The sequence below is a fragment of the Polyodon spathula genome, chromosome 19, assembly GCF_017654505.1.
Source record: "Polyodon spathula isolate WHYD16114869_AA chromosome 19, ASM1765450v1, whole genome shotgun sequence".
NCBI lineage: Eukaryota > Metazoa > Chordata > Actinopteri > Acipenseriformes > Polyodontidae > Polyodon > Polyodon spathula.
The window spans coordinates 30,215,897-30,242,266 of NC_054552.1; the positions used below are offsets into that span (position 1 = coordinate 30,215,897).

General features: G+C 36.4%; 1 protein-coding gene across 5 annotated transcripts in view; it reads left to right on the plus strand.

Annotated features, from left to right (window-relative positions):
* The window catches only part of arnt2 (aryl-hydrocarbon receptor nuclear translocator 2), a 43,664-nt gene extending 17,618 nt beyond the window's left edge, over window positions 1-26,046 (plus strand). For 3 of the 5 annotated variants that reach the window (XM_041218218.1, XM_041218219.1, XM_041218221.1), the window contains 14 exons: window positions 2,848-2,950; window positions 3,830-3,895; window positions 4,196-4,281; window positions 9,089-9,165; window positions 9,504-9,638; window positions 10,626-10,700; window positions 12,668-12,819; window positions 17,275-17,350; window positions 17,552-17,675; window positions 18,283-18,385; window positions 20,025-20,163; window positions 20,549-20,714; window positions 24,324-24,460; window positions 24,672-26,046. In XM_041218218.1, the coding sequence (XP_041074152.1) occupies window positions 2,848-2,950; window positions 3,830-3,895; window positions 4,196-4,281; window positions 9,089-9,165; window positions 9,504-9,638; window positions 10,626-10,700; window positions 12,668-12,819; window positions 17,275-17,350; window positions 17,552-17,675; window positions 18,283-18,385; window positions 20,025-20,163; window positions 20,549-20,714; window positions 24,324-24,460; window positions 24,672-24,770 (1,538 nt within the window). In that variant the 3' untranslated portion in view covers window positions 24,771-26,046. The remainder of the gene's footprint in view (window positions 1-2,847; window positions 2,951-3,829; window positions 3,896-4,195; window positions 4,282-9,088; window positions 9,166-9,503; window positions 9,639-10,625; window positions 10,701-12,667; window positions 12,820-17,274; window positions 17,351-17,551; window positions 17,676-18,282; window positions 18,386-20,024; window positions 20,164-20,548; window positions 20,715-24,323; window positions 24,461-24,671) is intronic. The other 2 variants (XM_041218220.1, XM_041218222.1) reach the window with 1 other exon arrangement.
* Window positions 26,047-26,370: the final 324 nt, after the last annotated feature.

Below are 26,370 nucleotides of genomic sequence, written 5' to 3' on the forward strand. Positions count from 1 at the left end.
ACCTGTAGTTAATAAATGGTTTTTGATTTAAAAAAATAATAATTTAAAAATAGATTCCACATGTCGAAGGTATTAAAAAGGGAGAAGAAATTTAAGATGCATTCCAATGGAGAGTTATGTCATTGGAATTTTTTGCTGATAAAAATAAGTACAATTCTGTTTAAACATCTGGCAGCATTTTTTACCAATAAATCTATAAAACGTGTGTTGGACGTTTATCTTGATGATGGTAGGTGAACTTCTTTATTTAGAACAGTTTTATTTAATAAAGGCCATTTCGAGTAATTGGTTGAATTCCATTATATTAAAGAAAGTAAACTGGTATAAACTGGGTATCAATAAAGTACCACATCCTTTTGTACAGGAAACGTGTTGCTTTCACACAAGAGTTGTGATCACAATCAGGAAACGCTTATTAACTGGCAGAGATGTAATTAACTAACAATACTGCTTTTTTATTTATTTTTGTTATTTATTTGTTTTTATTAAGACTGAACGCTTGTCCTAAATCACTTGGATGCTGGCTTGGCACTTGCTGTTCTGGAAAGAGTCGTTAACAGACTAGTTCATCAATACTGTGTGTTGTGCCAACCATCATCGTTGCGGGATGCTGCTTAGTGATAATTATCAACAAATATGACTGGTAAAAATACGTTATGCGCTAGCAGAGTGTGATATACCAATGGGCTGATGTCATTCCAATGTTATGCAGCGCATTCTGTCTTCTTGTGTAATCATTAAAAAGAATGACTTTTCTGTGTTATGTGGGATATTCTGTCATGTCCTAAGAATAGCCTCATGGCAATGATAAATTGATATATATATATATATATATAATATATATATATATATATATATATATATATATATATATATATAGTAAGATAGCAGGGAGGGGGTTAAAATAACTCCCTGCTAAACATGTGAGAATGCACTGTGGGTGAATGAGCTAAGGGTTTTTGAATTGTGTTAATTGTTTTTATTGTTTAGTTAATCCCCTGCACCTGGTGCTAATTGTAAATTGGAGCCAGGTGCAGGGTATTTGAGAGAGGCAGCCAGCCTGCTAGGGGCTGCTGCTGAGAGAAGAGCCCGACTGTGAGTGAGAGCAGTCGTACCAGGAAAAGGTATTGTGTGGAAGTTTTTGTGTCAGGTAAACGGCTTAGCCGTCCTGAGTGTTAGTTAAGTTGCTGGTGGTGTTTAGTCAGAGCTCTAAAGGAGAGCTAAGTGTTTATTTCTGTTTGTTTCTGTTTTGTTTTCATTTGTGTTTATTAAAAGTGCACAACCGTGCTGAAAAAAATCAATTTCCAAGTCTTGGGTCTGTTTTTAAAGGGTCAGCGAATGACGTGAGTGCAGAGGATCTTTCACAATATATATATAAATTAGCGCTGGTACAAACACAGGATTTTCATGTCCGGATATTCCCTCATAATTTAAATATTTATTTGTTTTTCAAAAAGTAATAAAATCCTTTTATATTGGCTCTGGACGCAGGCAGAGAGCATAGCGGCAGCGGGCGTGGCTGTGGCCCGTGTGTGTGTTCCTTTATTTACAGCAAGACCTTACAATATGTAACACGTTAAAATAGAAAAATATCCCAGGAGTAAAGAATAAGTTGTGTAGGCATCACTTTTACCCCGGTGAATTAACTACAACACAATGGATGCTAAACAGCAGTTCAAGTTAAACGCTGTTTTGTTTATTCCCGAAATAAATAATACATAAAATTGTCAATGCTTTTTTAAATTTTTTTCATTCCTTGCCATTTCTTCACAGTAAATAGCGTCCATCGACACGTTTTCATAAAGTAACAGCATGAGGTTTATTTGGGCCTTTTTGTAGCTGAACACGCAAACCAAAAATTAAATTTAACTTTAAACACTTTAAATAAAACAAACGTGCAAGTGGTGTTGTAAAGTGAAAGGAAAAAAACTCACCATTTTGGTTCTTTATTACATTCCACATAACATAATATATACGGTATGTATAAAAATCACTCAACATTTTCAGGAAGCTGGGTATTGTTTTAAGCGAGGCATTCAGAATGTCGTGCTTGCTTTTTTCTGGCTCGCTCTAAAGCAGCACAATGCGTTTTTGTCCCAGGTGACTATCCATAGAGATCACTATGCATGCGTGCGCATAATCTGGTTTGTTTACTTTTTGCTGTCTAAAACTTTTAAATAGAGACTCATGAACTACTGTGTTGATTCTATATGTGTGTGTGTGTGTGTGTATATATATATATATATATATATATATATATATATATATATATATATATATATATATATATTAGTGAACAGGCTTGGCCGTAGTTCGAGTTCGTGCCCCTTTAAAAACGTGACTCGGAGATAAAACTTTTAAATTTCGTCGCTTATGCGCAGTTTTATTCAAATTACAAATAAATTAAACAAAAACCTAGCTCTCATTGAGCACTCCCGAAACACTGGCAGGTCCCTGACTAACGCGCAGGACAGCTACGCTGTTTACCTGTTGCACACTTTTAACACAAAGCTTTAAACCAAACCTAGGTTTTACCTCTATATTTGCACACCATCGCAATTGCGCTCTTCACTCTATAGCCACAGCACGAATTAAACAAAAGCAGTTAAATTAAACAAAACTTGCATTTGCACATGTTTTTAGGCAGGGAGGAATCTGACCCTCCCCTGCCACTTTACTAATATATATATATATACACTCACATATCACATGGAGCTCTTTTTCATTTGACATTTGTTTAAACTGTGGCTCAAGTTCTGATGAGACGGTAAATAAGTGCAAGGTATATTTGTCATTTGTAGTGAATACGGACATCTGACATAATGTCCTCCTTTCTTTTCTCATCAGGACGCATTCTGGACCTGAAGACGGGTACAGTCAAGAAAGAAGGCCAGCAGTCCTCCATGAGAATGTGCATGGGATCGAGGCGTTCCTTTATCTGTAGATTGAGGTAAAGGCATACCTTCTGGGGACCCATCTTCTCAGGATTAACCTTCAACCTCCTCGATGGGATTCTACACAGTATCTCCTGTGCTGCTGCAGCCTCCCACTTCACATATTTGTTTGCTTGCTTTTCACTACAAAAAAAAGAGAAGTTTCTGATTTTTAACAGACTGGCTTGTTAGCAGCGTCTATCACCACCCACTGCTCCGCTGTGTTTACCTGAGTGTGAGTCGCTGATTGCTTGTGCAGAAACTCATCGCGTGAGGTTCAGCTTTCATTGCTGGAATGCAGCTCGTCCAATAGCTTTACTTTTGTTATGACACCTGTCTTCATAAATAAGAGAATGAAGCATGGCTGCCCATTGTTTCCTATCTACACTTTTGGGGGCGGCATTCTTTTAGTGTATTGATATTTATCTGCTGAGATCATTGCGCTTTGGTTTTATTTTTTCAAAGATGGGTTTAAAGTTTGACATGTGTTTCGTGATTTAAAAGCATTACATTCAGAAAACAATAGTAGAGCTGTAATCAAATTAGAATGCTATTTACTGTAGTCCAGGTTTTTTTTCACCATCTGTTTGGCAGACATAAAGCTAATCGTGACCTAGCGCTGAAACAACTTGTACACATCTTTGTGTTTTCCATTCATAGGACAGTAGTAATTTGGAACAAAATAACTAAAACATCAATGTTAAAAAAAAAAAAAAATAAATAAATACTGGGAGGCTCTGTTCAATTAATAGATATCTTTTGGCAAGGGATATGTGTTGCTTTTGTACCTTCAGTGTCCTTCCGGCCAATGAGATAAAATTTGAGTGATTGCAATCCTGTAGCATAACTTCTGAATGTTATATCAGCATTAAACAATCATAAATGGTTTTGTTTAGGTGCGGCAGTGCGCCTTTAGATCACATCTCCTTGAATCGACTGTCCAATATGAGGAAGAGATACAGGTATGGTTTATTGTAATTCATTCCTCCCTACAGTAGATCCTTGAATTTTGCACATCTGCCAAACTGATTTGTCTGCTATTGTAATATGAACCTTAATACTAATTTCAAATACTTTTACAGCATGAAGTAACTTTACAAAAGGATTGTCTGTGTGACAGATTAAAAGTCGCAGTGTCTTACACTGAAAGTAAAATAAATACAATTGACAGACTTCTATTAGTATAGCATGATTCCATTGTGAAATGCATTATGTCATTAAACAAGGTGAATCCTTTTTTTCTATCCATGTGCTCTTTATAGAAATGGCTTAGGACCTTCAAAAGAGGGAGAACCACAGTATTCAGTTGTCCATTGTACAGGATACATCAAAGCGTGGCCCCCAGCAGGTAATTACAATGGTTTCACTTTCACCATTTCGTAGCCTGTTTTGAGGACCTAAAAAACACGCTGTTGGACAAAAACATTTTTTGATTTTATTTTGAGTACGCTGGCTTAGAAGACCACAGATGTTTGATTTGGTGGCAGCCATCCTAAGAGAAACATTCCAGCTGACTGTTCATTGAGGGTTTGGGATGGCGAGGGAATATTGGTTCAAGCAAATATGAACTGGCCAGGACATAGACTGCCATAGCTAGTTTTTTTTAAAGTTAAATTATGCATGCTGTAACTTGTTTTCTATAAGTCAGTTGGCAGTGATTTAATGGACTCTTCGTTAATTTTCTTTAGAATAAAGTCAATTTATGAAATGTTAGGGATAATAATCCACTGTCAATAACTTTGAACACCCAATCATAAGGTCTTCAGACATACAAATAAAAAGAAAGGGATTTTGACTGTCTGTCAATTTTATTTAAGTATTAATGAAAATGAACAGTTAACAGGTATTTCACATGACAGGAGCCGCAGTATGCACATTCACAATGCATTCATTCAGAAGCTTTGCCCTGGGAGCAGAGGCTAAAATGCCTCTTGCTGGTTATTTGGTATTCTTAAAATAGACCTGTAGATGCATCAGGAACAGTACATGTATGCAGCAAGAATCAGTTTTAGTTGAGCAGGTAATTCCTAAGTTTACAATTTGGCAAGATGATATCGGTATGGTCCAGGTCTGACCTGTGTATGCATGTGTATATTTATATAACTTATGTTTTTTGTCACCCTGACAACTAAAAGCCTCCTATTTTTGCATTGTAAGTGTAGTCCTCATCTGCAAGTAGTTTTGTCAGAGGGCTTTTGTAGATTTGACACGTTTTATAGGAATGCACTATAAATTTGCAGTGAATATTTAACATTTTGACATTGAATGGGAATATAAATAACTATGTGCCAGCTACAGGATTAAAACGTAAAGTGGTTTAGGAATGTAACTTATGAACCCTTTCGTGATTTGCCTTCAAAATTATAATACATTGAATTTCACACAGATATAAACAGAATGCATGTCAAAGTGCAGGACCCATGCTTTCCTTGAATTGTGTTTTCCAAATACAAAGGGTTTTGAATGTTTGTGCAATGTGTAGACCGCTTGCTTAATGTTTTCAGCCTGGTGAAGTGAATATTTGCATGCAAGTGTTCTGATCTGTTCCTTCTGTGAATTCCTGTTTCATGATTTTGTTTTTTTTTTTTTTTTTTTTTTTTTTTTTTTTGGAGCTTGATGTTCTATAAAAATGTTGGACAGTAAGTGCTGAACATGTGAACAGTGAAGCGGTTGTTACAGCTAGCTTGGTCTTATCCACTATAAGGAAGTCTGTTTCATTGAAAGGGGCGTCTGACAGGGTATTGTTTAGATGTTGATAAAATTCACTTCAAGAGCTGTACTAACAAAATTGTGGGATAGACAAAATGCAGGCAAATGGAATGCTTTGTCGGTGTATCTGAATGTTAAGGACTAGGAAAAGGACCATTTTCTTCCCACAAAGATTGTGGTCTCATTTATGAATGAGTGTCAAAATGAATCACAAGATGAAGGGATTTTTGCTTTTGCTTTTGAAATTTGAAAATTGTCTTTTTTATGTACAATTTTGTTTTTTTAATGCTGTATTGTGTATGCATTTGGTGCTATCCTCATATAAAACTTACTGGAAATCCTTCACATGAAATATGAACATAATGGATTTTATTGTAAATCACCAAAGAATGGCATTGTGTTGAGAGAATCTTAATAGCTCCTGTGAATCTTGAGATAGATATATATATATATATATATATATATAAAATATTTATTTATTTTTTGGTAAAATTAAATTCAAGATACTTGGCCTTGTAGTGGTTCTGCTATAGATGCTGTACGAAATACACACGTTAATGTGAAATGATAGGAATGTTGCTCACTTTAACCAGTAAAACTGTAAATTGACAGAATTTAACAAGCAAAGAACAGAAAAGGTCATTCAAGGTTGGGCCTGCTTTACAGTGATTCAAAATGATTTTGTTTGAACTAACCCTGTTTTTTTTTGGATGATTAATTGCTCATGATTGTTAGATACAACTGATCTGTCTAGGCTTGCCCCCCTGAAAGTAATAAACTCAAGAAATAGTTCACGATGTAATGGAGGTGTTACAGCTGAAATAGTCGGCTCATTAAAAGCAATTAGACAAATGATGTGCTAACGTTTCCGCTTTAATGAAAAAAAAAGTACAAAGGAAATACGATTTCAGCATTTACCAGCTGCTGTGGCACAATGAGCTAAATTTAGAAGCCATGTTGGCTGTTATGCACTGAATATAATATGTTGTTCTTCTTAGGAATAATTGCAAGCACATTCTTTAGGGTAGGTTTGTTGTCAAGACCCTTCACAATCAGGTGCTTGTATAAACAAACCAAAAAAAAATGCTGAAATTGGAGCTGAGAGCAAGCCTAGACACATCAGTATTGTCTAATAAACAATCATGATCAATCATTAAAAAAAAAAAAAAAAAATCAGGGTTAAAAGAAAATCATTTTGAATCCGTCTAAAGTAGGCCCAACCCTGAATAACCCTTTCTGTTCTTTGCTTGTTAAATTCTGTCCATTTACAGTTTTCCTGGTTAAAGTGAGCAACATTCCTATTGGTGTGTATTTTCAGCCAGCCTATAGCAGAACTGCATCGTTCAGCATGTCATTAACAAACAAAATAATAACATTGCTCCCCACAAACTACGGAACCAAAGTTTACCATTCATAAGTGCATTGATATTTTTTAAGGAAAAAAAAGGATGTGTTTTTAAAAAAAAAAAAAAAAAAAAAAAAAAAAAAAGTAAAATCTAGAACAGATGCACACACACATTGACATTCAAGTAATCCCCAATTCTTAAGTGACTACTTGGTCATATACTGGAAATGCATAGTGTATTTCTCGCTGTTTAAGTTCCCAATGTTTATAACCACCGATGAACACCAGCATTTAATTTTTTAAATATGGGTGTACCTGTGAATAATGTGAGCTGTTGAGCTTCATTGTGATACATTCTGAAAATTGCTCACAAGTAATGCATACCTTTTTTCCATTGGAACAGGACCCGAGACACAGGCGTGTGTCCTAACAGTACGTGCATACAACATGCTTCTGCCTGTTCTGCTATATTTCGGTAGACTGGGCAATGCTGGTGTGTAATAATATAATATAGTGTATATAATAGTTTGGAGAAACAATAAGGTCCTCCCTCCCATCCTGTTCAGGGTGGTACCTGTAGTTATCACAACTTGAACTACAGACCTTCTTTCCTCAGAACAGCCCTCTTATTTCAGCTGTGAATTTACAATAAAAAAAACACTTCTTTGCTGTCTAACCCATTGGCTGCAGGGCAGCAAGAGAAACCACACGCAGAACACCTTGCTGTTTTTTTTAATAAAGTGAATTTCTGTCTCTGCAATACATACCTTCATTTACCCATCAGGTAACTGGGCAAAATGTAATGTCATTTCAAACGTTGCAACCACTGTGCATAGTGTGATTTTGAGTTGAATGGAAATTAGGGAACACTTGAACTTGAAATTAAGAGGGCTCAGATTCTTAAATATTGAACAGTGAACCCATGGTTGTATATATTCGGGTCAGTTTCATATCTAAATAGACCCCCTATTTAAATTATGAATATATAGCTGTAAAAATCTAACATCTAACAGTCCATGTGCAGAGTTTCTATCTGTGTAAAATGTGTGGAACACCACAGGGTTTATTCAGTAAAACGCATTCTGTTTATATTTCAGGGAGCCTTTATAGCAGTTCTGTTAATACACAAGTAATATGTTATGCATCTTTTATATTATACAGACATTGAACATTACACAGTCTGTAATCTTGGTAAAACCTTTTTGTGACAGAGATAATTTAAAGTAGATCTCAATGTAAGTCAAATAAATAAGGATGGTCAGGGCAGCTCAGGAAATGGCATTTCTACAGTAAGCTTACAAGGTAATAAAGTCTACACAGGAAGCCCGGTGCTTGTTGATATGCTCTGTTTGCTCCTGTAAATAGAAAAGCACAGACAGCTTGGAATTTTATTTCCCTGTTACATGACTGCTTACATTTTACACTGGTTTTCAGACCTTTGCTGTTAGAGCAGCCTTTATGACTTGTGTAAAACATGCACTGCCTCTTCAGAGAAGTGACTTGTCATCTTTTTTTTAGACAGGAAGAGGTATTGTCACCCCTGGGTGCTAATAAAAATGTTAATGTAATTGTAAAAGCAGTCTCCCCTGCAGCCAGACAGGAGACTTGTTAATCTGCATTTAAAATGTTTTAATATAGAAACATCAGTGGACCTTGTCAGACTCCCCTTTTCAAAGAAAAAAAGAATTGCATTAGTGAGGCTGGTTCTGTAGAGTAAGTCAGTCTGGGCTGTGTTTAGACCGGTCGTTTTGTTCGATGGATTCCAATACAAAAATAGGAAACATTTTATTGTTGCATTATAATTGCAGTGATATTTATATTCTAGTGATGAATTGTATGTTTCATAATTTATTTGTTTTGCATTTAATATTGTGAAGGGTAAATAGTGTGCCTCAACTTTTACCAACCACTTATAACCTTAGTAATTGAAGTCAAATAGATTGTCTTTGGGGGCTGTCTATGTTGGTAAATATACTGTATACTGATCTTCTGTGTCATTGTAACATACAACACAAAACATCTGTACATATTGTAAAGATTTTGTACACTCAAACTATCAGGCATAATGGACCAAAGAATATTCTACTTGTCGCTTTTTCAGGCATGACCATCCCTGATGAAGATACAGAAGCAGGACAGACAAGTAAATATTGCCTTGTTGCAATTGGAAGACTTCAGGTATGCTTCTCCCCGCTCCCCATGAGATGAACTGATTGGGGCAGTACTGCAGAATACATTCTACCTGCTAATTAAATGAGGGGAGTGGAGGGTCTAGTTGTATTTATTTGTAATAATTATTAGATTTAATAAAAAAAAAACTCAACAATGGGTTAGTTCCCTCTTGATATTCAGAAGATAATGTATTGTTGTGCATTGTTCCTCAGCGATTCTACCTCTTTCTCAAGCCCGGACCAGTGTTCCCCAGTGATTCTCACTCTTTCTCTAGCCCAGACCCTCATTTTGAAGTGACTTTCTTGAACTCTTGATAATATTTCTGTGTGCTGTCTTGCTTGAAGGTAACCAGCTCCCCGGTGTCCATGGATATGAATGGGTTGACGATTCCTACAGAGTTCCTTTCTCGACACAGCTCGGATGGAATTATCACTTTCGTGGATCCGCGCTGCATCAATGTTATTGGCTACCAACCACAGGTTAGCTTGTTAAACCCAGTTAAGGATTTTCCTTGGCAGCAAATGCAACCTTGAATGTTAAAACTCAGGACTGCTCAAATATTTACAAAATTAGGTTTCTTATTTATTTAAATACTTTTTTGTTTTTTCTTACTATAATCAAAGCTAGTTCGATTGCTTCTGGCATATTAACTCTGTTTCCATAGAGTGTGCCATTCTGCTCTCGCTGGATCAGAATGTTTTAAGACTCTGAGTCTTGTTAAAAGAATATGCTTTTGTCTGATAAGGTAGGGTTGGAACTTTCAGCAGGTCAGCCTGACCTTCAGTGCAATGAACTTCTTCACACAGACCTTACACAGATCAACTAATAATATTTTCTACTGGTTTTATATTCTTTGAAACAAATTACAGTCATTACAATATTTGTTAGTTTCACAGATGTTCAATTTGTATCCTAAAGATCGTCCTGCTTCCAGTAGCTGTGACAGTCTTGGGTCAGTTTCTGCTCTCGGTGAGTCTGTCAAAACCACCACAGGTGTGGGTGACAGTCTTTAAGCCTGATACCTGCAAAAACTTCAATCTTGTTAGATGGTTTCCCAATATACATTCTCATTCCCATCAACACTGGGTAAACCTCAAATAAATTAAGCTGTTTCTATCAAAGAGCCAGACATTTCTGCAGCATACACCTTTCACTCAAAAAAGGTGCTCGCACCTTGTGCAAGAGAAGATGAGTTTTAGGGTCACTCTGTGACAGAGCCACAGGGGTCGCTGTTGAGCAGTGAGCCAAGGATTCCCCAGCCGACCTGTTTGAACTGGCGACCTCCAAGATATGGGGCAAATTACTGGATGCTCCACTTGGGAACCCCTGTTAACATTATTCTTGAGCACTGTCCAAGTGCTGGTGTTTGCACAGTGCACATCATTTTAAGATTGTGCATCTGGCACAGCATGTTCTGTACGTTTTGTTGTTTATTTGACTTAATACATTGTGATTGCTTACTCAAGGATCTGCTGGGAAAGGACATCTTGGAGTTCTGCCACCCCGAAGATCAGAGCCACCTGAGGGAGAGCTTTCAACAGGTACACATGTGCCGCTGTTTTACATGAAGATGCATTCATTTAAACAATAACATTTGCAGGAAAGCTGCCCAATAAATAACCAGAAGTAAAATAAACTTCATTGGATTTTTTAATTCTTGTTATATTTATATTAATGTGCGGTTTAAAGCCAAGGCAAACCCAGTGTTATTGATAAATAGAACCTTAGTTTATCCAAAACTAAATAAAACATTCAGTAGCATGAAATCCACTCTGATGAATGCCATTCAAAATCAGCAATGGCAGCTTTCTCTACCTGTTAAAAAGTAGCTGTCATATTTAGTATCTTATTATTTAATTTAAAAAATATATATATATTTCCAAAGAACAAACTGTTCTTTTCAGAAAATCTTATCCCAAAATGAAAAAAAAAAATTCTCAATTTTATATTGCTGTGTGGTCACACATTCATCCCATTCCCAGTGAAAAGTACCACATGGCTGTGCCATGCGAAGCCCAGCACTTCCTGGAATTCCTCATTTCCACAGGAGCATGCGTGTATCACAAGCAATAAATGGATTTGTTTCTTTTGACTAAGTGTAATCAAATTATTTTGTAAACCAAGTTATGCCCTGGCACAAACAGACAAGCAACAACATAATTTGATTGAATTTGTTTTTGGAGGCATTATCAGTGGTAGCCAAACCACTTCTAAGATTTAAATAAAACAATTGGCAGCTTGACCATATTTTGTTCTTCAGCTACATGCACTAACATTGTGTTAGACCTGACGAATATTAATACATATTTATGCAAACGCCTTTACATTTCCAAATGTAAACTGCAGTGCCTCTTAATAACAATGAAAACTCCTGTTTCTTTTTAATGCTCATTGCACTGAATAGAACCACTGATTTAAAAAAAAAAAAAAAAAAAAAAAAAAAAAAAAAAACCTGATCTAAAGTGATCTCTATCCTCATTACATAACAGGGATGATGACCCCTGGACACATGCATAGGACGTTCTTCCCCTGCTTAGCTGTTATCAGGCTGGGGCTGCAGGAAGGGAGAAGCATTGAAGTAGTTGGCCCAGTGTTTTCTTGCTATTGCCCGTCGTGGAAGGGCTTTGCTTCCTTTGAAAGATACATGTAGTTGATAGCAAGTGAAAGCAGGATGGGAATGATTCACATTTTGGGCCAAGAATAACAAACCAAGCTGTATCTATGCTTCCAGAGCAGAGTCTATCACATGCCCAATAGGAAGCTCCTCTTTGTAAAAGTGTCCACATTTTTTTTTTTTTTGGGTGTGGTGGTCAACACTATTGACCACAAGGATGTCATGCCAGTCAGTATTAAAGCAAAATAAATACTTTGTTTAGCATCTATGCACATTTTAGGCTATGACAACCATAGTCATTCATTTGTATTTTAAATAAAAATAAATCACTCCATTTTTTCTTTTTAACAAGTAATGCTTTTGTCTGATTTAGTGTAGCAGAAAATCGAGACGCTTGTACTTAATTAACAGTGGAGTGAATGCTATGGCAAGAATGTTCACATCAAAAAAAAAAAAAAAAAAAAAAAAAAAGGTTTTGCAGACTGCTCTGCTGCCCTCTCCACTTGAGCAGACATGAGAAATGAACAGAGGCCCCACTGAAAGAATAGCTGTAAGTGCCACCGTCTCGTCTTAAATTGCAATTAAATCTTTCATATGTACACCCTGCTCAAATAGTGATACTCAGTGGGGGGTAAACAATTAGAAGGACCTCTTGCTCCATGATGCTATTCTGTCTGTTGATTATTTAGATGTTAACGTTGGTAATCCTCAAAGTCTTCCAAGTATTGCTTCTCATTAGTTGTGGCACAGTAAGTAATATGTAGTTGCAAGTCACCAAGGACTATATGCATGTTCACTTTATATGTAATATAGCCTCTTGCCACTGCAGTTGAGTGCTTTGCAGAGGTATCCCAGTGGTAAGTTGTCACTGTGTGTTGATGAATTTTTTTCTAGGTTGTTAAACTGAAAGGCCAGGTGCTCTCTGTGATGTATCGTTTCCGCACAAAGAATCGAGAGTGGATGCTGATCAGGACTAGCAGCTTCACCTTTCAGAACCCGTACTCGGACGAGATCGAATACATCATATGCACCAACACCAACGTCAAGTACGTGTTTCCCAGGTCTCTCCGTATGCAGGGCTTCAAATCCAGCAGACCATGAATATATAGAGAATAACGCATGGGGTAGAGTGTGATATGAGAATGTAATGCCCAACCGAGGGGTGGGATGCTACATAAACTGTTTATCCAAGCGTCCCACTCCAAGGGCAGGCATTCAATTCTCATTTAGCACACACTACCGACCTTGTGCAGTATTTTTTATATTATCAACTGGATGCATCCAAATTACTCGCCAGTTTTATTTATATGTGTGTGTGTGTATATATATATATATATATATATATATATATATATATATATATATATATATATATATATATATATATATCATATATATATATATATATATATATATATATATATATATATATATATAATGTGCATTACCTCAACACAGAACTATGTAGCTTACTGCTGAGACTAGTAGAGGAATTATTCACATTTTAAAAGTAGATACCCTTATTTTTGCTTTTACTAATTTTATATGGTTAACAGTCAAAGTAAGGGAGGGATAGCGTTGTTTAAATTGTAATATAGTTAATACTAGTCGGTTTCTGTGGTGATTGCTTTTAAAACTGGTCAGAAGCTCTGTTTATTTCTAAAGGTGTTAAATGTTATTACAATGTATATGTTAATGATATTTTTATAATATATATATATATATATATATATATATATATATATATATATATATATATATATATATATATATATATATATATATATTGAGGCTTGAAATGACCTGTTTCCTTTCAGCATAACATTTCAGCACAGGTGTTTTTGCAATGGCAGCATTCCTCAGTTGGAGCACAGCAGTGAGCACTGGCTCTGAGACCGCATGGGGCTGTATTGTTTTTGTTGCTCTTGGTAATGGAGTCTTGAAAGTTCTCTACGAGGGAAGTAACTTCCTAAGGATGATTCAGCTTGGAAAATAAGTTAAGCCAAAAGTTCATTCGGTGAAAATGTAATCCTTCGAAAAATTAGATGTTTTCTTCCAAGGTTAACTTCCTGTATTTATTTATTTATTTTTATTTAAAAATGTATTTTTGCAGACACAGCTTTTTTGAATTATAAAATGGGTTTGTTTAAAAAAGGACAACCTTGACTTGCGCTTGACTTGCCCTTGGGTACACCCTCCTGATATGACCAGTTGACTATGTTCCACGCACACAGGAGCTGCTGTCTGATCCTTTTCCAGATTTGGCATATTGCTTCATAGGGGATCATTTCAAAATGGATAAATTAATCATGAACAGCTAAAACAATAAATGCATTTGAAGGGGTATTGCTGTGGAGACTCGATTATCTGTACAGGTCAAGTCCAGGGGTAGTTCTACAATTTTAAAAATGCAGATACTTGCACCTTAAAGTGTAAAGTGCAGTGTAAACAGTACCAGCACAACAATCGGGGAAGGCAAAGTCCAGATCGGTTCTGGAGGTTTCAATTTTTACAGTGTGCGAGATAGCAAAGTAGTTTTGTTGAACAGTTTTACTGCATGCTAGTTAGAAATATTGTAGGAATTGGGAATGACATTTTTATAAAATATGAACAAGCATATAAACAAACTAAATAGGTTCATATTTAAAAATACAGCTTTTAATTGTGTATTTGTTTATATGATATTAAGTCTGTGAAATGCTGTTCCCTGATCTGAAATGTTTTGCATATTTGACGAAATGACAAATGCATGCGAAGCTTTGGAAATTGTAGCTCAAAGCTGAGGAAAGCTGGAGAGAGTAAGGAGCACTGGTGCGTAAAGTGTGGGGCTTTCCCCCATGGGGGGCACGGAGAGTCAGTAAAGGTGGTGCGACTATGACTATAAAGAAGCAGTTCTGTAAAAATTAAGGTTTTTTTTTTTTTTTTAATAAAATGATAGACATTTTTTTAATAAATACATAAATGACCGCTAATTATTACCTTTTCAAATGCAATTGACAACCACTCTACGGTAGAACCGGAGAAATTATGTATGAAGTAGCGAGAGTCAATGAAACTGCAGTGAACAGAGCCGTTTAAGTGTTTTTCCCATGTTTTATGTAAATCGTGCATTTTTTCCTCGATTTAACCGAAAAAAAGGTTCTGATTTTAATGTAATAAATTAGTGTTAACAAACACATTCCTCAAACTTCTGAAAAGTGTACATTTCAGGAGGCAGGGAAGCTGAGACATTGGTTCTCGCAGGTTAAAAGCAGCTCTGCAGCACACAATGCCAAATCTAACACCTCACTGGGCTGCGGCTCATTGAGCTTCAGCTTTAGCTGGCAAAATGATTTATTTAGTGAAAACCCAGGTTTTATTTTTTTTCAGATTCAATTGCTGACCGATTAATGTTTTTCAGATGTATCTATTAGTTAATTGTTGACTCGTCAGGTTTAAAAAAAAGATTTATAGACTGGTTTTAAATGTTGAATTTACGACACGCATTTTCAACATTTATAAATTTTTTATCTGAAAGTACAACTTTCAAAACCTGTAAGAATGTGTTTGTTTTATGTATTTAGCTAAGTCTGGGCTTTTTGTGGTTAAATCTGGGGTGTGTGGGGGGGGGGGGGGTCAACAAAATTTATGTTAAGTGAGTGGGGCGGCATATAAAATGTGCTCCACTAATATAGAGCACAGGCTTGGAGATTATGCCGCTTTCAGATCCAGTAAGAATCTGCACTTGTGAATCGAACAATGGTTAAATGGTACTGTTGTTTCCACTAGTCCTAAACACAGGTAGCAACCGGCTGTTGTAATGAATGGCAAGCACAGCGGTGTGGTGATGTGGTGTTCTGTAACAGTGCTCGAGCGGTTTTCTTTTTGACCTTTCCAGAGGCTTTCATGAATCCATTGTACACCATGTTTACCTGTGCAGTTATTTCAAACACTGGCACTGTAATAATAATTTTAAAAAACTCATGATTATAAAATAGACAACAAGAGGACTTAAAAAACTTTCTTTAAAAAAAAACAAACTAATTAGCATTGCTTCTTGAGTAGCAAGAACTGTGACTGCTCTTAACTGAGCATTCACTCAGGCTGTGTGCTGTAGATACAAGTAACAAACTTTGGTTTAATCAGTTCAGACTAAATGCAACAAGTTCTGCATGACTGCTAGTATTTGACTTGGCTGTAAAAAATAAATTAAATACACAAAATCTCTTACTTGGACCAATTAAGCAGAATAAAAAAAAAAATTTTCTACAACAAAAACAAAATAGAAATGTGATCAATGGTGTAATCTACCCTGAACTTGTGTCCCTTTTCAAAGGTCAGTTATGTTCCAACTATAAAACATAATAAACCTTCTGCATCTGTTGCACGGTTTCAGCTGTTTTGAGATCATTGCATGCTGTAATGATGAATTGTTTGGCTTTAATGGTTTTGAACACGTTTTTGCATTTGCCACCTTTATGGTGCTTCAGTTCCATTTTCACAGCCTCTCTCAATCATTAATGACGTCAACTGAAAGTGACGATCCAGCCAGTAACGTATTGAAGACTCTCAACATGAAGAAAAGTACATTTCTAGGAAGCTTTGGATTTAGTCTGAAATTAATTCCTTGTTTTCGAGTTTGGCAGAGTAACAGGTTGTGTGTCTCTTTAGGAGACTTTTTGTGAGCGTTTGACATTAATGGGGCTTTGGAGTAATTGCAGCTGTTCAAATTGTTTTATTTTATGTGACATTTTTCTTTGAAGTGGTCCTTGTGAGCTGGTAGGTTCGATTGATTGTAGTTACTTACCTTGGTCATTTGACAGATTTTTATAGGATGTGGCAGGAACGTGCTAAGCAGAGGTCGGGTTATTTTTGTTACCAATACAGTAACATTTTCGCAGGAACTTTTCTGTCATTGCCACTTGCCTTTTGTATTTTGAGATGCACAAGTCAGTTTCCATCAGATATATTGCTGTGTGGAAGCCTTCTGGGATGTATGTCTGTTAATTAAAGAATCGGGTCTCTTAGAAAATAAACTTTCTTTAATCTGGGCACAAGAGCCAGTAAGAAGTACTTTTGTTGCTAAAGAAATACACAATGACTTACAAAACACTGCTGTGGGAGTAGTGGATCAGGTCCAGTGTAGCTGAACGGGAGCTAAGGCAGTGTTGGTCTCGGGGCAGTGTGTGCTTCTTACCAAAGGCACAGTGTGTCTCTTTTAAAACATGCAATGTACAAAAATGTGAGAGCCTGGCATGAATTGGGCATGTCTTAGTGTTCCTTAAGGCTAGAACGCTGCCTGCGTAAAGCAAAGGTTTAGAACAAAACAGCCTGGATCGTGCTAAAAGATATTTGGTGACATGGCTGCAATTTTCTGTATTCAATCTGTTATCCAAGAAAATAATTTGACTGTCATTTTTTTTTCCCCCTGTAATCTTCACTAACGACCATTAAACACTGTAGTCATTACTATTTTTTTTAAAAATCTAAATCAATCTTATGCCAGCCCTTTTTGTTTTTAGGCAGCTTCAGCAACAACAGCAAGCAGAGCTTGAAGTTCATCAGAGAGATGGTCTCCCGTCGTATGACCTGTCTCAGGTAATACTTTGACAGCTTCAGCTGTAAAAACTAGCTTTGAATGATCTCTGTCAGCCTCTTAAAAAAAATCATCTGTCTCTGTGGCTGTCGATGGCATCAGATTCCACTTCGTAATGGTAAAGCAGTAGAGGTTAAATCACCCCAGTCACTTTAATACGCTCCTATCAAAAGCATCTCATGCTTCCTTACTAATTGCAACAGGTGCCTGTTCCTAATGTTACTGCTGGTGTCCACGAAGCAGGCAAGCCAGTCGACAAGGCAGAGAGCATGTTTCCCCAGGAAAGGGACCCTCGCTTTGCTGATATGTACTCTGGGATTGCAGCTAGTAAGTTAAACAGTCTTGTTGTGATTTAGTGGGGTTTTTTTTGCACATGATTTGCACAATTGAAATTTTCAATCATCTGCCTATTAAAATATTTTTATATAACTGTTGGCTACAAAACAGCTGTTGGGAGTGCATTGTGTTTTCTAATGCCAAAACGCAGATCTGTTTTGCAGTCAGTCAGTTGTGACTATTAAGAAACAGAGGGTGGCAGATATTGCTGCTGTTTACTGTAACTCAGATTTCCAAAGTTAGTGTAGAAGCGAAAAGTGACAAATGTGTGCAGGTCAGCTGGCAAGTACTTCTTAGGTCTGGTTAGTATTCAGAGAGCCTTATCAGGGATAACATTTGGAGATCTCTATTGTCATTCCTTCAGTCTCTGGTGAAATAGGGTGAAGCAATTTCTATTCGGTATGCTTTTTTTTTCTCACTCCAGCGAATGGACTAAATATATAATCAAGTTAATAAAAAGTTTTCTGTTTTGTTTGAGATGAGTCTATCTCTATTATTATTATTATTATTATTATTATTATTATTATTATTATTATTATTGTTATTAAAAGTGTCTTCACGGGGGGGGGTGTTTCATTAAAAATGCAATTTATTTCAGCAGCTGACAAAAAAATGATGGCTTCGTCTTCAGCCGGAGGGACCCAGCAGCTTTATTCTCAAGGCAGCCCGTTCCAGCCAGGTCACTCAGGGAAGAGTTTCAGGTATGCGGGTTTGACTTAAGTATTGTTTGTTCTCCACAAGTGTGAATCTAACACCCTTAGCAAGGCCAGATTTAAAAAAAAAAAAAAAAACAACAACAAAAAAAAAAAACACCTTTCTTTCTTTCCTGTAGATTTTAACTTGCAATGTTAGTGTTCTGAGTTGTGAAATTTAGTGGCATATGGTTAATATTTAAAATGACTTAAATTTTGAAACAAAAAAACATTTTGGAAAAAAAAAAAGTATTGAGAAAGATGTGGTCTACCCTAATCAGGATGTAAAAATAAATAGGAAATAGTTTTTAGGCAAGTTTTGACTTAATTGTGGGAGGATTTTTCTTGCTTCATCTCCAAGGCCCTGTGTAAATCGCAATTTCACGGGCTGCATGGAAATCGTGAAATTAGCCCATTACTGTGATTTTCTTTTACAGTGTTCGTAAGAAATAAAAATAAATCATTTCATATTTGTTATTTGTATTTCATACAAAAAAAACACATTAATGAAACTGTACAGTCCGTGTGATTGCAGTATAGGTTGGAAATTAAAATACTACGGTGTAAACAAGAAAATGATCTCTAAAAGGGCAAATAATGTGTCTGCAGTAACCCATGTAAAGCAGTATCCAGAAGGAGTTTTACACAGCGATGGAGGTAAGCTGTTCTGTACGTCCTGCAATGTTACTGTAGATCACTACCGAGAATCGGCTGTTGACAGGCATTTAGATTCAAGTATTCACCAAAAAGATAAGGGCGGAAATCCAGAGCAGTACTGAGACTGCTTTACTTGCAAAGAAACAAAAAACGGTGAACCGTGTTCCGCTGAAAGCCATGTAGCGTGAAACACATTCAATTTTGACCTGAGAGAAGCATTTGTTTGCGCAAATACCCCTCTTAAAAAATGTGACAACCAAAAGTTATGTAAATTCTTCAGACTGAGTGTAGCAAATGACAGAGCGATTCCTTCATCAGCCCAGCTGAGATACTTACCTAAAGTTGCCAAGTATCACAAACAGGAGATTATGGAATTGGTATAACAGTCTGGTTGCTTGTCACTGATGAGTCGACTGATGCCCAAGATCAGTATGAGTTACACATTGTATTTGTTTTGCAAGACCTAAATGGTGAACATGCATCTGATGTACTAGAACTGAAAACTGTCCTTGCAGATACGCTTTACCTACAGGCTGTTAATTACAACACCGTTTCACAAGCTATTGTAAAGTGCTTGAATAACTTTGTTGATTTTTTTGTACACATAATGTATAAAATAGTTTCGCAAAGTACTTTATCCGTGACACTGCCGTGAACTTTAAAGAAAATTTCCACGATTTACAGAGTCTTCTTCATTTCTGATGATTCATTACACAAATCATGTACTGAGCAAATGCATAAAATCACACCACATTTGCACCGTTTATTTTCCTGGCTAAAGTTAATTCAGATGCATGCTAAGTGTCCCTTTGAATGATTATGTGATGTACTAAAAAGGGGTTTTTGTAGCTGTTCATTGACAGTTTAGCATTTTCAATGTAGCAGGATACAGTTTCACTCTAATTTCATGTACACTTTCTGATTGTGTGTGGCTCTGCTTTGACTGGTATCATCCTGGAGGATTGTTAATAGATACTGCAATATCTTTCAGTTCCTCTGTAATACATGTACCAGGAGTCAATGATATTCAGTCAGCATCTTCAGCTGGACAGAACTTGGCACAGATTTCTCGACAGCTGAACCCAGCTCAGGTTCCCTGGACTGGGAATCGGCCTCCTTTTTCTGGACAGGTAGGTAAATAAATAAATAAATAAAACAAGACTACAGTGTTATATATAAAAATATATAGTAAATAAAAAATGTAGCTTTAAGATAAGAATCTGCAAGTTTATTTACACATAAATTTGGATCTACAGTACTTTCAGAAGTAAGTTCATTTCCGGATTAGTTACTGATATAAAATGACTGGGCCTTCAGTACTGCACTGTATGAAGAAATATAAAAATGATATTTTGTGGAGAATAGACAGCAATGTACTATAATATAATACTTGCTAATTTTATAAATTATTTGTATGTGATTTTAAAAGTGCCATCTTTTAAAGGATGTGTGTAGCTGATTTATTTTAAGAGGTCCCGGTAGAATTCGAGTTGTACAGTTATTTATTTTTTTCAGCAAATCCCGTCACAGTCTGGGAAGGCTCAGTCATCTCCGTTTGGTATTGGATCGAGTCACAGCTATCCAGCAGACCCCTCCTCTTACAGCCCCCTGTCCAGCCCCACCACCTCCTCCCCAAGCGGGAATGCCTACTCAGGTCTAGCCAATCGCAGCGCTGCTTTCGGTAAGTCAAGCAGTCGCGACAGTCAGCCGTGCTTTCTGATTGGTTTTCTCTTCTCCTGTTGCTAAATATTATTACTACTAGTCTGCTGTGATTTAAGGCCCTCTTAAACAAGACTTCTCAACCAAAAAATAAACGTTTTGTTTCATTACAGGATGTGATCATGATACAAACATGATTAGTGGTCGAGGGAAACATCTGTCTAGACTGTGTGATGTTAAGAAACTATACTGCTACTTCTTTGCAGGTTTCAATCCCTCATCATCAAGATACATGTATGATTTATTTTACAGGTGGCTGTGGGATATGTAATAGTTATGTTGACCTTTTAAACAAGCAGTTTCCATTTTACACGGCAGCAGGCAATCTGTTGTTAATTGCATTTGTCTTGGTTTTAATAATTATAGTAGTAATAATAATGGTAAAACAAAAAAAATAATTGGTACTGTATTGTGTTTATATATATATATATATATATATATATATATATATATATATATATATATATATATATATATATAGCTATAATTGTCTAATAGAGAATATAAAGTGGAGAAAAATTACCGAAACTGAGTGTGAAATCTCGGGTATTTCCAGAACTATTCCAGTTGTTCAGTGCCAGTAAAAAGCGCTGACATTTCAGCTTGCAAAAGGAAAGACACGATGACCCCTTTTTGTCTGTTTAACTTTTATGTCACATTGAAATTGGACTGTTTGAAGATCTTTAAACGCCTGATCCTTTTTTGTCAGTCCACCCTCTTGTTGTGGATATCCCATCTCTTTCAACACTGCAGACTTGTAAACAGGCCTAGGAAAGATAACTCCACTCAACTTCAAACCCCTCTAGAGGTACAGGCGTGTCCAGTCCAGTTTATTCTCACATGCACTGTTTATTTTGCACGCGCTGTTTTAAGATGTATATTTCTTCAGAGTAAAACAGGATGAAAAGGCACTGAATCGCAAAAGCACACTCAGTACTGTATCTCCAGCCAAGCCCCACCCCCTGTTTGCTGTATTTTTCACATACCTCTTTATAGACGTGCATACTGAAATTCTCTCCTGATCACTCATTTTATAACCAAACTCCTCAATAATGCGATCCAACTCATTATTTTATTACTATAACATCTCAAAAAGCTCTGTAAATGTTAGTGATATTCTTTGAGCGCTGGATGCAGAAGAAGCTATCTCCTTTGTTTATGTCCGTGTTATCAAATACAGCCTTTTTTTTCGGCTTCATTTGGCTCCAGTCGGTCTCACTTAGCCATTGAAAGGTTTTCTCTGCTTTTTCTGGAGAAAAAACAACTAGACCTGTGCTTTACGTCTTTTTGATGTCAGATAGGGTCCGAAATCGGAGTGGAAAGGGAAAATTGTTATGTCGGACCTGGTCTGACGTAGGACCACAATACTGTATATAATAAATAGGATTAATACGTCTGATTCCTTCATTATAACTTGTGAAATGCATTGGTCAGATATTTACTTCTGAAGTGTCCTATGAAACAGCAGTGTGAGTGTAGAGAACGATTCCAAAGCGTGTGGTGAGCTGCCACTATTTTGCATTTTCACACGGGCTCCACAGAAAGATGCTGTTTAATTTACCATCAGCTAGCAGAAGTGTGTTTTGAAGTTTACACAGTGATAACTCACAAGCATTTTATGACCCGTCGGCTTTGTGGAATTGAAAACATCTGCGGCTCAGATGTAGAATAGACATATGATGGATGAGTCTCATCTGGTTGTGGACCAAAAAAAAAAGTTTTGTTTGACCTAAAAATGATAATGTTAGATAAGGTTTCAAGTAATGGCTTGTGTATTTAGCCTTAAGCTGGCAAATGCTGAAAGAGTTGTCACCTGTTTTTGAAACACTGTACCGCACCCCATCCAGTTAAAGAATGTAATAGATCAATATGGTTTTGGGTCTGGTTTAATTTTTAGTTATGGAATATTGCTTAATTTGAATCAGCCTTAATTATGATACTGCTTGTGTAACATTACCCTTGCATGTGTCAATTGACAGTTGTGCAAATTGTGCTTAATTGAATGCTGTGTTGGTGACGGACTGCCTCTCGGGATCAGCTTTCGCATTTGACATGTTGTAGTCTACAGTACATGTAAACAAAGGATTCTAAATAGTGAAAACAGTAGTGTACTGAACCGTACATGACCCAGGTCTGTGATAAAATTATAACTATCGGGTCTACATGGAAGAAACCTTATACTGAGTTGGGGTGTACACAATTGACTTTTCATTTGTGTTGTGTATATCATATATAATATATTATATATATATAGTATATATATAATATATTATATATATATATATAATATATATTATATATATATATCAATATAAATGATTTTTACATGAACCAGAATACTTGTCTCATGATTGAGTATGGAACCAGAACATCTGTCAGAATCTTCACACTTTTTAAACACATTGTTTTAAACAATTTGACATCGTTATTGCTTTTGAATTGCTTTACAGAGAGCCATTAAAAAGCAAGTGCGTCGCTTGCTTATTGTTGCATCTGATGTGTTTAATTCCTTTTGGCATTACTAACCTATAAAAGCACTGGCAGCAGCTGTGCAGGTGTCTGTTATCTTTCTGCCAGCACATCACCTCCACACGATCTCCCACCCTTCACCTAGTTGAAACCAGGCTCAATTCAAACTTTTTTTTTTTCTCCCCCTTGAAAAAAATGAAATGAATGCAAAATTAGTAAGTCTTTAAATCACTTGCTATAGTGTTGTAATTGTATAAAAATGTTCACCCTTATACAGATATTGTGAGAACTGTGTGTTATGTATATGCAGGTTGCTTGTTGCATACAAGGTGTGCAGTAGGTAACAGTATTCTATGTTGCATATCATGGGGTTTTGGAATCTATACAAGCAGTGTGCATTATACAATAGGTGCATATTATACAAGAGTGGCATGCCAAACAAAGGGTATTTCCCAAGGCTGCCCAGCCATGTGCATTATATGCAGGGTGTGTGCTTTACACAGGATATGTGAAACTACTCCAGTTATGATAGTCTGCCATTCATACGAAGTTGGAATTGTTGTATTTTTGTGTGGAGATTTTGACGTAATTTTTTTTAATCAACCCATGATTTTACTTTGACATACTTTGCAATGTTAAAAATCCACCACTGCACAAGTAATAAATCATTATGCCAATAATACTGTGCTGTTAAGTGTGTGCAAAGCAGATTAACGATTTAAAGGTTGCTGGAGCTGCAACATTTTCAGTTGTAAAGTATTGATAAGATGGTATATCCACCAGTATGCTGTTCAGCTTAATTCCTGTTATTTTATTTTTTTTTGTGAATAAAAAGCTTGTTATTTTTGTGTAGGTGTTTTACTTCACCTCTTTGAAGGCACCATCATTCACATTTATTTGTGAACATGATGTTCTCTCATACATAGTTGCATAGGCTTTAATGAATGTTAAGTGAAGTAAGTTAAGCAAACCCTGCCCTGCTGATGTGGTGTGATCTGGTTAAAGGGGAAAGTTCAGACTGGGAATGTTCTGCACACTGCCAGTTGATATTCTTGTGCTGCACTGTGTATTTGGGGTTTATGACCCTTTACTCTTTTCCTAGCTGAAGGTGGGCAGAGTGGAGGGCAGTTTCAAGGCAGACCGTCTGAGGTGTGGTCTCAGTGGCAGAGCCAGCACCACAACCAGCAGGGCAGCGAGCAGCACGCACACCAGCAGCCGAGCCAGACCGAGGTCTTCCAGGTAAGGACGCAGCTTACGTACCAGAACCCATGAAACCATTGTGATTTCGCAGTCTGTCTTCTGTACATCAAACAGAAACTGAAAATACTGTGTGCAGATGTTGGAATTTTGGGGCTTTGGCAAGAGTGGAGTTGACAATTTTTTGGCACTCCTGTAATTGTGAGCAGTTGATTCCCTGTTTAATCTGAAATCGTTGTATTGTGTTTTGCAGGATATGTTGCCTATGCCTGGGGATCCCACACAGGGTACGGGCAATTACAACATTGAAGATTTTGCTGACCTGGGCATGTTTCCTCCTTTTTCTGAGTAAGTGGGAAGAAGGAAATCTAACTAACTTCTACCAACTTGGTTTGATTCATTCTGAGCTTCAAGTACCTTCAAAGTCTACAGCACACTGAGACTGTCTAAATGCATTAATTGTACTGCATAACAGGTGTGGGACTTTGCACCAATAACAGTGGAGGAGTTTGCTGTTGTATCATTTAATTCATGCTTGTTTTGAGAACGTCTAGATATACAGTATATCACTCCTTAAGGAGGATGAAATTCAGAATATTACAAAAGAGAAAATATAAGTACATTTCTTTAATAACTAGAGTTAATTACCCAGGGTAGAGACCCCAACTGAGTTAATCTTAATTCCAGGAGGAAGGGGTACTGATAGAGTGGTCTTGTTTTGTTTCAGTGAAACTGAGTCACTGAGAGTTTATTTTACTTGTACTCTGAGCAAATAAGCCAGTCTGTCTTTCTTTCGTTGCTGTGGCTTGTTTAGAAAATGCCGATGTGCATTGCTGCAAACCACTGTTCCATTAACATATCATCGGTGTGAAGGTATTACCATAAGGAGTTGCATAAAATGAACCAATGTAGAGATCCTCATTCACTTAATGTTCGTGAAAATAATAATAATGATGCATAGTTTTGCATACATATCAGATCGATGAGGGATTGTATAATGTTAATACAAGTGAGTGAAACTTGTAGAAATAAATATTTTGAACATTTGTTCCCATGTAATTTAGGTTCTTGCTGCGGCCCTAGCTCAAGTGACATACTTTGAAAGTTTGCATAACATGTAACAATGTGTGAGAGAGATCACTGTTTTACACTGATCAGTAATTTTAGTAGGGATTTTCTTTTCTTTTGTAAATAATGCAATGTCTTCATGAAATGTGGCTTTTATTATTAATACACTGCTATACATTTCATGCAGCTATAATATATATAAGTGTGCTATGGGAGTAAATATTTAACTATTAATCTTTAGTTATTTGATTTTTCAAGTGAGTCTAGAATTGTAAAAGTGTAATGTGATTCAGTATTTTTGTGTAACTTTATAGACATATGTGCTCATGTCAATAAATACTTATTGTGTTAAATGTGTCTTAAGTTCAAATGGTTAAACAGTACATATTGTAACACGTTTCATTTCTAATCATAGTGTTTCTGGTTCATGACTGGGTCATGTAAAAAATGTTCCCCCTGAAAATGTTAAAGGAGTGCTGGGTGAGAGGGGGGTTCAAGTTTTTTACATCAAACTGCAATTTGTACAATTGTAAAAAAAAAATAAAAATAAAATAAAATACTTCTGTTTATGTGAAACCTGTTTTTTTTTTTTTTTTTTTTTTTTTAACTCAAACAAAAAATGGAGCAAATAGCATTTTGATGTAAGGATACATCTGGCCCAGCTGTCTAACACTAATAAGAGTTAAACAGAATATTTAATACTATTGGTTATCACACTTAAGGCTCATACCACTGGAAAGTAATACCGATGTTATAGGAGGTTGTGCTGCGTAATTATACAGAAGAACACACAGGAAAATGATTAGTCATTGTTATTAATATTATCATTAGCTAGGGCAGGGCAGATTGGGCAGTTCAAGCGACTGCAGCTTCCAGCAGGAAAC